The sequence below is a fragment of the Neoarius graeffei genome, chromosome 17, assembly GCF_027579695.1.
Source record: "Neoarius graeffei isolate fNeoGra1 chromosome 17, fNeoGra1.pri, whole genome shotgun sequence".
NCBI lineage: Eukaryota > Metazoa > Chordata > Actinopteri > Siluriformes > Ariidae > Neoarius > Neoarius graeffei.
The window spans coordinates 67,113,061-67,126,042 of NC_083585.1; the positions used below are offsets into that span (position 1 = coordinate 67,113,061).

At 42.0% G+C, this 12,982-nt stretch overlaps 1 protein-coding gene across 1 annotated transcript in view; it reads right to left on the reverse strand.

The window, feature by feature from the left end:
* Window positions 1-9,617: 9,617 nt before the first annotated feature.
* Window positions 9,618-12,982, reverse strand: part of myo7bb (myosin VIIBb) — an 88,360-nt gene continuing 84,995 nt past the window's right edge. Inside the window, exon 47 of the mRNA XM_060898234.1 lies at window positions 9,618-9,756. Within this exon, the coding sequence (XP_060754217.1) occupies window positions 9,661-9,756 (96 nt within the window). The 3' untranslated portion in view covers window positions 9,618-9,660. The remainder of the gene's footprint in view (window positions 9,757-12,982) is intronic.

Sequence of the window (12,982 nt, forward strand, 5' to 3'; positions counted from 1 at the left end):
AGCATAACTAAAAGGGGAGAGCCAGAAGGTAATACAGGCATGAGGGAGACCTGGGACATAAAGCAGCAGCCACTACACCATCAACAAACTCGAGTGAGCAAGCGAGTGGGGACTGACAGCGTCCATACATCCCAGTTTACCAACCCAGTTACCCAGTTTACCAATCCAGTTTACCAACCCAGTTACCCAGTTTAGCTTTTTCCTGAAATGTTTTCTTTTATTGCTTCTTCCTCAGGGTAGTAAAACTCGCTTTCACTGTGAAGACTGTTGTTATCGCGATCCATGCTGTAAAATTAATGCTATTCTCCTGAGAAATGCGAAAATAAATGTTGACAAAAATTGCTACGAGCGAGTCGCCAGAGGTCCGTAACCGGGGTCCGTAACTGGGGTCCTTACTGTAGGATACGGCCCCGCTCGCCAGCCAGTCAGAGCACAGGATTTGATGGAAACCGGACTGCGAAAAAAATAAATAGACTTATTTACAAAAAAAAAAGCAAGTTCAATGCACGTCTACTCAGTGGGAAAACACTGGGAGTGACCTCATCGGCGTGAAATATCAGGAATTATTATCCATACAGGCGGCACGGTGGTGTAGTGGTTAGCGCTGTCGCCTCACAGCAAGAAGGTCCTGGGTTCGAGCCCCGGGGCCGGCGAGGGCCTTTCTGTGCGGAGTTTGCATGTTCTCCCCGTGTCCGTGTGGGTTTCCTCCGGGTGCTCCGGTTTCCCCCACAGTCCAAAGACATGCAGGTTAGGTTAACTGGTGACTCTAAATTGACCGTAGGTGTGAATGGTTGTCTGTGTCTATGTGTCAGCCCTGTGATGACCTGGCGACTTGTCCAGGGTGTACCCCGCCTTTCGCCCATAGTCAGCTGGGATAGGCTCCAGCTTGCCTGCGACCCTGTAGAAGGATAAAGCGGCTAGAGATAATGAGATGAGATGAGATATTATCCATACAGGACACTTTTTTTGATGGAATAAAAACACGTGTTCTATTCCCTTCTCACAGGTTTCATTCATTTGGTTTGATAGCATGCAATATTGTTAGCATATCGCTTATCCTACATGTATTACATCACTCTACCCAATGGAGAATGAGTGTTGAATATGGTTTACGATATTGCACGGTTGTCAATACAACATGTCACGTCAGAGATGTAAAACTTCTGCGCTAGCGAGCAACTGGGACAATTTGTAAACGAACGTGGCTGCCAGGTTTGCTTCGTTAAATACGGATTTTGAGAGAATTTTGAAAGACGCATTGAACACCCGAAAGGAATATGCATGTATAATAATAATATTGTCTGGCTTTTTTTGTGGTCTATCAGATATATTCCATTCAGCTACTCATCTTCGACTCGTTCAGTATCATGCTCGCTGAATGGAATATATCTGATAGACCACGAAAAAAAAGCCAGACAACATTGTTTAAATATGTCACTCAGATCCGTGATGTGTTTCGTATGAAAAATGTGTTTTTCAACACGAGAAGATAAACTTCATATCTTCAAGCCAACGTGTGATTTTCTTTTTGTTATACCGACACATTCACAAACAAAAAGTCCCCAAATTTATCAAAATAATTCATCGATTTCCTCACGAGTGACAGATAGAGATTTATGTCCCGGTTTTGGTTCTCCATGTCCCGGATGGAGCTTGTATGAAAAATGAGTGGTGTATTTCCCAGTAAAACACTCATGTCTGTATATTATATTATATCTCAGGTTTGGAGTGTGATTGGATGAAACCACATGCCCTCCTGTATTAGGCTTGACCACCTAAATGTGCAGAAAAATTGAGTGAGGATCTGAGAATGATTAATTTTTCAGCAAAAAAAATAGTAAGTGTTTAGGCTTTTTTTGGGGGGGGGGGGTCAAAAAATTTGACATTCTTTGATTTTCACTATACAGCTCCAGTGTGATAAGAAGGTCAAGATGAACACAGGAGTGTACTGAAGTTTCATTTTATTGTGTCCAAAATCTGAGATCTGTCTCTTATTTCCATACTGTACTGTACTGTACAGGAAAGAAACGAGCACATCAGAGGGACAGCACATGTGGAGAGCTTGGGAATGAAGCTAAGAGAGATGAGACTGAGATGGTATGGGCACATCCTGAGAAGAGATGCAGAGCATGTGGGAAGGATGGAGCTGCCAGGCAAATGAAAACGAGGAAGGCCAAAGAGGAGATACATGGATGTGGTGAGAGAGGACATGAAAGTGGCAGGTGTGGTAGAGAAGGATGCTGAAGACAGGGAGCAATGGAGACGAAAGATCCGCTGTGGCGACCCCTAATCAGGAGCAGCCAAAAGAAGACGAACTGTACTGTACTATAATACACTACATTATATCTGAGCTTTGGAGAGAGACAGGACAAAACTAATCGCACTCTCATGTTTGACTTGACCACTGTAATGTACAGGGAGAATTTGGTGAAGATCTGACAACGTCACATTTTTCACCCAAAAAATGGTTAATTTGTGTTTTTGGGCAGAAAAATTAACATATTTTGATTTTCACCAAATTCACATCATGCGTTAAGAAGGTCGAGACAAACACAGCAGTGCATTTAGTTTCCTCCTGTCACTCTCCAGAGCTGAGATCTAAGTAACTCGTCTCCATACTACACCACACTGTGTTAAACTCCACTGTAGTCTGCTGTCTCCTTAATGGTCGAGAGTAACACAGCAGTGCACTGTAGCACTAAAGTGTAGTTTCTATAGGGGAAAGTCTGGATGCCCTCGGTGGAGTTAGTAATCCCCCAACTCCGGCATTAGAGCCCTTACAGCAGGGCGAATGGGTGACGGCTCGGCGGCATAAGTGTAGAGCCAAAGCTACCGCTGAGGCTCGCCCACGGGAGCACCACTCCTCTCCGCGTCACGTGTTGAACAGGTTTGCTCTCCTTAGTGATGCACCCGCTGAGAAACCTGAAAGAGCTCTGGTTATAGGGGACTCTATCATACGGCACGTGAAATTAGCTCAGCCTTTAGGGGCACCAGCAGCTTTAATCAGGTGTATACCGGGAGCCAGGGTGCCGGACATAGCTTTCTGCTTCTCTCTCTTTCTATCTGTTTCATTCACACATGATATTTATAATATTGCTAGCTTTTTTAAATTAAATGTATAACAAAAGTTATTTCTTTATTTTCCAATTTTTTTCAATTTAAAAACACTTTAAAAAGCCCTGAAGCATCATTTCATTTGTGTACATTTTTACATTCCATACAATTTCAGAAATCAGGGGGGAAAAAAAACAAAAACGACTTCTCACATGAAATTTTAATGAAGTTATTTTTTGTCTTTAAAGCAGATACGCAGAGCCATGGCCTCACTTTCGTTTATGAATGCCTTGAGACCTCAAGAATGGCACAGGAATAGTTTTAAACATTAACAATAAATCTAATATAGTAATTTTTATGATTAAAGTGATTTATATAAGTAGCCGTCTGAGTGAATGACCTTGACATCCGTAACGTCACAACAGGAAGTCTGTCGGTCTCATCGCCATTTCCGCTAGACTAAAACACAGAGCTGACTTAGACCCCGAAGCCGTTTGTTTTCAGGATAATGGCTGGCTGATGAAATTATTGGCTGGCTAGCTGACTCAGCCAAAACCTTAATGGCTGCTGCAGCCACCAAAATGTTTATGGCTATAAATGGCTGATACTGGACGTCACTGTGTGGCATATATCCGGGCGAACGGATCAAACAAATGGGGGGAATAAATAGCAAATTACCACAGGTCCCCTGGTCTCTTACTTCATTGTAAATATAAATCTAGCAAGATTGTAGTTCAATGCTAATAATAAGCTAATCTGGATTGTTCGAGGAAGGCATCTAGCTATCTACTCTCACTAGCAATGACCAGTGAAGGACTGGCAGCTATCTTACTATGATGAAAGTAGAGTGGTGGAGTACTTTTTTTTTTTATCAATCTCGAAGTATGTGAAACAAACAAACAAACAAACAAACAAAACACCTTTACACTTTCCCTCAGCAGCGGCAAAGAATGCAGCCATCTCGTCGATATTGGAGTCGATTGATGCTCTGGGTGGGTTCCCGGGTTCCCCAGTGTATCGTGGTAACGGTGTGAGGGGCGGGAAGCCAGACAGGTAGTCACAACGGCAAGCTTGTGGTGGCTCTCTGTGCTGTGATATCAGTTCTAAATCTCTACAGTGTATGCCTATACGTCTCTATTGTGTTACTACTAGTGTGTACAGTTGATCATGTTTGTGTCACTTTTCTTCAGTGTTGGGCACGTTACTTTCAAAAAGTAATTAGTTATAGTTACTAGTTACTTTTCTCAAAAAGTAACTGAGTTAGTAACGGAGTTACTTTGTCATAAAAGTAACTAATTACCAGGGAAAGTAATTATTCGTTACATTTTGTTCCCCCTCAAAAAAAAATCAAATTCAATTAGTGTAATCATAATAAAAGTGAATGTTAAATGTGTTTAATGACTGAAATGGACACTTAACAGAACCAATTAGTAACGTTATCTACACTATATTAATATTTTTGTGGGACAATGTGAGATAAGACATCTATCAAATTTAATATATTTTTGTAGTTATTAAAATTGTTACTAATTACTGGCCACTGACGAGGACAAACGCTTTGTTCCTCGACACAATGTGCATTGCACGTAAACACTCTTGCCTTTTATTTCAAGTAATGAAAAGTACTGGCTGTATTTCCAGTGTGAAAGCGCAGTGCTGGGCTGACCGCTCACCATCGCTGGGTCTTCCGATTGAAAGAGCGCGCAGTAGTGCAGTAGGCGTGGCCTACCTACGTATGTTGTCCAAATCTACTCTGATTGGCTTACTGTGCCGTTGTCTCGCGTCTCCCCGCCCCACACGAAAGCAGAGTAAAGAAAGGCTGAACGAGCAGCGTGCCAGATGAGAACAGCTTTAATAAAGTAACGCATAGTATTTTATTGTAAGTAACGGGAACGGCGTTATAACGATGTAAAAAGTAATTAGTTAGATTACTCGTTACTAAAAAAAGTAACGCCGTTAGTAACGCCGTTTATTTCTAACGCCGTTATTCCCATCACTGCTTTTCTTGTAGCTCATGATGTGGATAAACCCATTATTTGATGTACACAATTCTTAGTGGCTCAGCCAAATTTTATTAGATAGCGGCTCAAATTGGCTTACAAAATTATTGGCTGGCGGCGGCTCAAATTCTAAATGGCGGTTTTAGCGGCGCCTGGCGGCGGCTTCGGGGTCTAAGCTGACTGCAACTCCGATCCTCCATTTTGAGCTAATTTATCGCCATGCCATGTAGATGTGTTGCTGGCTGGTGCAGCAACATGACAGAAGGTGGATTTACGTTGCATTCACGGCCCGAGAATGTTCAAACTGCAAAGATTTGGATGCATTCTGCGAGAAGTTCACGGGCACATTGGGCGCCTACGAAGTGGTCTCTCCTCTGCTCTGCACGTTTTACTGAAGACTTGTACGAAACTTCTGATCTGCTGAGGAGCGTTGGCTATAAGCCCGTATTGAAAGAGGGTGCAGTACACACAATTAAAGGAAAAGAAAACTACAAGAAAAGGAAAGTATTTATTTATTTTATTAATTTTTTTAAAAGGAAAGTAAGTTCAGTTGCACCAGTCCTCCCGGAGTGAGTTGAGGGTTGTTGCTAAAACCCAGGACGGAACGGGACGTGACATATCACTTGGGCAGTGACCTCCCTGCAGTTGTTGCTAAAACCGGTGACGTCCCGTTCCATCCTGGGTTTTAGCAATTGCCTGAGCCGAGCAGTAATGGCGGAGTATACAGAATGAAGAAAAGTGAAAGAGTGGAGCAGCCGTCTTATTTCTAAACTGGATATTGCTGCCATCTCGCCCTTACGGGGAAGAAGTGAATGAGCGGAGAACGGAACAAACAACTGAAAGTCAGATTGTTTCAAAAACAATCGGCCTTCAAGAAGCGAGAACACAGACGGGTTATGCTCCGACTCTCATTTGGATAAAACAACACATTGTTTCCCTGCATTTAGATTAATCCATGTAACTTGTATTGTGTGTTTAAGTTAGCGGTATAAGATTATTTAATTTGCTTCAGAATGTAATTGTCTCAGTTCATCTGATTATTTAATGAGCCTTTTACGTTTCATCAGTGAAAATGCATGCATGTACCTGTATGTTGCATAAGTTTTAACACCTATCCTGTTTTAATGAGAGTCAACCCACAATCAGTGAAGTCAAATCAGTCTTAGTTGAGCAAGTCGGTAACGGTGTTTCTTACTTTCACCATAAATTTTTATTTATATGACTTTGGTCTATAGCTGTAAAAGGCCTCGGCCTTAAAACCAGTTCCTGCTGTGACGTCCCGCGCTCAGGGCTGGCTGGCTCAGCGGGGCAGCTCCAATGCCAAATTTGCGGTTGATTTTAACTCTCAAAAAAATATATATATATTTTAATTCCCATTTATGCAGCATACAAGAGTCAAGGATGGAGATACTATCCACTCAGAAATGTATTTAAAAATAAAGGCTCTGCGTATTTCCTTCAAGAAAATTTTCACTTTCAGCCGCTGTGTGAAGTTGCATCATTGTTTGCAGTGTGTACATTTACACTTATATGATGAGTCAGAAAATAAGAATGAAAGACATTTGTCCTCATTTAAAAAAAAAAAATTTAAACAGACCCTTTCACACTTCAGCAACAGAACGATGATCAAAGTGACTGGAAGCCATGCAGAAGGTGAAGTTCGTGACCCTGCCGTACACTATGGTGATGATTCTGCACAGGTTTTACACTTCAGCAGGTCACCAGCAGCAACTCAGTGCCAAATCCAGGTTAATAAAGTTACACACTGAAGCCCAGAGTTACATAAGAGCTGAATTCCACTGGAGTGGAACAGGAAGATCTCACACTTATGACCTGCATACAATACAAAACCAACCTGGAAGCTGAGTAACGAGAGTGTGTCGGGTTCTGAGGAGATGATAATGAGTCTCTTTAGAAACATCATTACCTCGTTAGCACAGTGTTCATGTTCATACAGGAGCAGAAGTAAAAGTAAAATCACACAGGTGAAACGGTGCTGTGTTCAGTTCAGCTCTCACAAATCCACCTTTAATTCCACATTAAACCCAAAATGTAGAAAAACATCATGAACCTCGTTACATCTTCTCTCTCTCTCTATCTCTCACACACACACACACACACACACACACACACACACACACACACACACACACACACACACACTTTTTGTATTTATCATCTCTCTCTCTCTCTCTTTCTGCTTGTTTCCTTCACTCCAACTCTTTCCATCCATCGCTATCTTTCTCCTTGTTTGTCTGTTGTTCTCTGTCTCTCCACCTCTCCCTTTCTATCTGTTCTTTCTCTGTCTCTCTCACTCTTTCTCTTTGTCTCTTTATACTGTATTTGTCTTTATTTCTCTATTGCACACTCATCCCACCTGCTGTCTGTCTGTCACTTTCTGTCTTTCCATTAATCTCTCTCTCTCTCTCTCTGCCTGTCTGTCTTTCTATCTGTCTGTTTCCCTATTGCAGTGTTTCCTTCTGTTTTCTCTCTCTCTCTCTGGAGATCAATTGCTTTTTTGCTCCTGGCTGCTCAGTATTGATTTGTGATAAACAGATGCTCAGACTGGTGTGCAGAAAGACAGACTGATAGATAAACATTGGCAGACAGACAGACAGACAGACAGACAGGCAAATAAACAGACATTTAGCTGGAAAAATAGACAGATAGATGACAAAGAGAAGCATAGAAAGCTGGATGCCGTGAGGACTTTTTGTGGAATAATCCATTCTGAATTCTCATGTGCAGAATATCAAGATAAGACAGAGGACACACACACACACACACACACACACACCTAATTAAAGACAAAAAAATCCAGTCTTTTATTGTACAATATAAAACCACAGACGGTTAGCGCTGTCTCCTCACAGCAAGAAGGTCCGGGTTCGAGCCCCGGGGCCGGCGAGGGCCTTTCTGTGCGGAGTTTGCATGTTCTCCCCGTGTCCGCGTGGGTTTCCTCCGGGTGCTCCGGTTTCCCCCACGGTCCAAAGACATGCAGGTTAGGTTAACTGGTGACTCTAAATTGAGCGTAGGTGTGAATGTGAGTGTGAATGGTTGTCTGTGTCTATGTGTCAGCCCTGCGATGACCTGGCGACTTGTCCAGGGTGTACCCCGCCTTTCGCCCGTAGTCAGCTGGGATAGGATCCAGCTCGCCTGCGACCCTGTAGAACAGGATAAAGCGGCTACAGATAATGAGATGAGATAAAACCACAGACACTCTGTGCAGTAAACACATACTCTGGATTAAACACATACTGTTTTAACACACCCACAGGGCCTCATTTCTCTCTCTCTCTCTCTCTCTCATACACACACACACACACACACACACACACACACACACACACAGAGCAGTGTGGAATGAACAGGGGCGCCATTGTCAGTGTTGGAGCAGAAATGCCACTCAAACACAAGTGTGTGTGTGAGAGAGAACAAGTGAGAGAGAGAGAATACAGATGATTTCACTGCCACAGGAATGTGTTTTACTAAAATAAAGCCCACGTGGAGGCGACGCCTTAAACACAAACACCAACCTCCTGTTCCAGCAGCAGCCTCAGTGTCAGAGTGAACGGCAGCTTCATCTGTGGAACATCACTCCAGGACATCCATCCATCCATCCATCCATCCATCCATCCATCCATCCAACCAAATATTCATCCATTCTTCTAAATAATCATCCATCCATCCATCTAAATATTAATCCATCCATTGAAATATTCATCCAGCCATCCAAATATTCATTCATCCATCCATCCATCCAAATATTCATCCATCCACCCATCTGATTTATAAAAGCCAGGAGTAACTGAACTGAATAATGAATTTCTTTAGTAGTTTATAATAAATGTGTACTGTATTAGAGGCACTGTATTGTAGATCAGGTTTATGAAAGCACTCGTCTCTAAATGAAACTCTGAGCTGATTGTCCTTTTTGCAGGAATGTAACGCTGTATAAATGGAGCTGATTAGCTGAGACATGTGAAGTCTGCTTCTTTCACTGTTTAATGGAGCTGTGATGCAAAAATACTGAACAGTTAATGGATGCTTATAGCCACCAGTTTAACATCTCTAACTTCACACCATATGCCAGATGAGTTCCACGATCAGTGATGCTTTACGTCTTGTTTCCTGCCACGTCATGCTCCTGACGTCTCAGTACAGCCCAGTTTATGAATTGCGTCATGTCTCAGACGATTCGTATGTGAGAGAGGAATCTGGATCAGAATATTCTCATTATTCGGGTAAAGAAACGGCACATTATATCACACCTCACACCATCTCAATCCACACGTTATACTGAAAACAGTCACACACAGGATGTCGTCAGAATCAGATCTTTATTTCAGTCTCAGATGCAGTCATGAAGGTGCTTTGGATGTTTCTGGAAGGTTTAACTTGGATGACAAATTGAATTTGAACTAATAATGAACAAAACCAAGTGAAGTGGAACCATTAAATCATATTTAAAGCTTCATTTGGGCACAAAATTCACATCAAATTCTAATAAACAGTCCAGGACTTTTAACTTTAAGAATAATTTTAAATAGAATGTATTAAATAAGATGTAGTGCTAACTCCCACACTCTGTGAGAGTGTGTGTTTGTTAATTGAACAAGTTCCGGCTTCTTTGTCTCACCAGCGTCCTCTCGTGGTGATACATCTTCACGTACGAGCTCAGCAGGTCATCCATTTTATATCCCTAAAACACACAGGACACACACACAGGAGAAAACAGGTTTGAGAAGTGTGTGAGGGAAAAAAAAGGAAAAACAGAGAGATAACAGCATCACGCCGGATTTGTTAAAATAAAACGCCCATACATTCCCAGGACAACAGAAATCACGGGCCGACAGCAGTGTTAGAGAATGCAACTCAAAGCTAACAGGCAAGTTAAAAACAATAACACTGATCAATTCAGTTAGTTTATTAATAAAATAATAAATCAGATCACAGAGATTCATTAGCATACATAAATAAACCATCTAATTTAGCAAAAAACTAGCGAACTCTATTTGCTAACTCTCATCTGAGGAACGGGGTCGAGAATGAGGTTTGTGAATAAATCATTTCTCTAGAGTTAGAATCCTGCCTTTAGAATTTTATTTCAAATACAACAAAAGGAAAACAAAGCTATGATTTAAATACACATTTTAAATGCAAAATGTCAAAGATTTTGTACAACCCCAATTCCAAAAAAAAGTTGGGACAAAGTACAAATTGTAAATAAAAACGGAATGCAATAATTTACAAATCTCAAAAACTGATATTGTATTCACAATAGAACATAGACAGCATATCAAATGTCGAAAGTGAGACATTTTGAAATTTCATGCCAAATATTGGCTCATTTGAAATTTCATGACAGCAACACATCTCAAAAAAGTTGGGACAGGGGCAATAAGAGGCTGGAAAAGTTAAAGGTACAAAAAAGGAACAGCTGGAGGACCAAACTGCAACTCATTAGGTCAATTGGCAATAGGTCATTAACATGACTGGGTATAAAAAGAGCATCTTGGAGTGGCAGTGGCTCTCAGAAGTAAAGATGGGAAGAGGATCACCAATCCCCCTAATTCTGCGCCGACAAATAGTGGAGCAATATCAGAAAGGAGTTCGACAGTGTAAAATTGCAAAGAGTTTGAACATATCATCATCTACAGTGCATAATATCATCAAAAGATTCAGAGAATCTGGAAGAATCTCTGTGCGTAAGGGTCAAGGCCAGAAAACCATACTGGGTGCCCGTGATCTTCGGGCCCTTAGACGGCACTGCATCACATACAGGCATGCTTCTGTATTGGAAATCACAAAATGGGCTCAGGAATATTTCCAGAGAACATTATCTGTGAACACAATTCACCGTGCCATCTGCCGTTGCCAGCTAGAACTCTATAGTTCAAAGAAGAAGCCGTATCTAAACATGATCCAGAAGCGCAGACGTCTTCTCTGGGCCAAGGCTCATTTAAAATGGACTGTGGCAAAGTGGAAAACTGTTCTGTGGTCAGACGAATCAAAATTTGAAGTTCTTTATGGAAATCAGGGACGCCGTGTCATTCGGACTAAAGAGGAGAAGGACGACCCAAGTTGTTCTCAGCGCTCAGTTCAGAAGCCTGCATCTCTGATGGTATGGGGTTGCATTAGTGCGTGTGGCATGGGCAGCTTATACATCTGGAAAGACACATCCAGGTTCTAGAGCAACATATGCTCCCATCCAGACGACGTCTCTTTCAGGGAAGACCTTGCATTTTCCAACATGACAATGCCAAACCACATACTGCTTCAATTACAGCATCATGGTTGCGTAGAAGAAGGGTCCGGGTACTGAACTGGCCAGCCTGCAGTCCAGATCTTTCACCCATAGAAAACATTTGGCGCATCATAAAACGGAAGATACGACAAAAAAGACCTAAGACAGTTGAGCAACTAGAATCCTACATTAGACAAGAATGGGTTAACATTCCTATCCCTAAACTTGAGCAACTTGTCTCCTCAGTCCCCAGACGTTTACAGACTGTTGTAAAGAGAAAAGGGGATGTCTCACAGTGGGAAACATGGCCTTGTCCCAACTTTTTTGAGATGTGTTGTTGTCATGAAATTTAAAATCATCTAATTTTTTTCTTTAAATGATACATTTTCTCAGTTTAAACATTTGATATGTCATCTATGTTCTATTCTGAATAAAATATGGAATCTTGAAACTTCCACATCATTGCATTCCGTTTTTATTTACAATTTGTATTTTGTCCCAACTTTTTTGGAATCGGGGTTGCAGAAGAGCATCTGCAGTTGGGGGTTTGGAACTGAAATTTAATTTTGTGGTTTGAAACATTAAAAACAATAACATTTTTATGCCTTGGTCTCACATAGCTGAAATTACTTCACTGTCGATGTTGGTAGATGATTTTGGGCCTTCTGTCGGAGTATGGGAGAGCTGGGGAGCTACCTTGACAACCGGAAGGGTGTGGCTTCCATCCCCGGAAAGTTTCATGATGTTGAAAATTACCGTGGATCAATTACCGTGAATTAAATAAAGGCGTGGCCTCAGTGTGTTTCAGTCTGAATAAATAAAGGCGTGGCCTCAGTGCCTGTCGGTCTGAATAAATCAAGACGTGGCCTCAGTGCCTGTCAGCCTGAATAAATAAAGGCATGGCCTCAGTGTGTTTCAGTCTGAATAAATAAAGACGTGGCCACAGTGCCTGTCGGTCTTAATTAAATAAAGGCATGACCTCAGTGCGTTTCAGCCTGAATAAATAAAGGCGTGGCCTCAGTGCCCGTCAGCCTGAATAAATAAAGGCGTGGCCTCAGTGTGTTTCAGTCTGAATAAATAATGGCGTGGCCTCAGTGCCTGTCGGTCTTAATTAAATAAAGGCATGACCTCAGTGCGTTTCAGCCTGAATAAATAAAGGCGTGGCCTCAGTGCCCGTCAGCCTGAATAAATAAAGGCGTGGCCTCAGTGTGTTTCAGTCTGAATAAATAATGGCGTGGCCTCAGTGCCTGTTGGTCTGAATAAATAAAGACGTGGCCTCAGTGCCTGTCAGCCTGAATAAATAAAGGCGTGGCCTCAGTGTGCTTCAGTCTGAATAAATAAAGACGTGGCCTCAGTGCCTGTCGGTCTGAATAAATAAAGATGTGGCCGCAGTGCCTGTCAGTCTGAATTAAATAAAGGCGTGGCCTCAGGACGTTTCGGTCTATATAAATAAAGGCATGGCCACAGTGCCTGTCGGTCTTAATTAAATAAAGGCATGACCTCAGTGTGTTTCAGTCTGAATAAATAAAGGCGTGGCCTTAGTGCCTGTCAGCCTGAATAAATAAAGGAATGGCCTCAGTGCGTTTCGGTCTGTATAAATAAAAGCGTGGCCGCAATGCCTGTAGGTCTGAATTAAATAAAGGCGTGGCCTCAGTGCATTTTAGTCTGAATAAATAAAGGT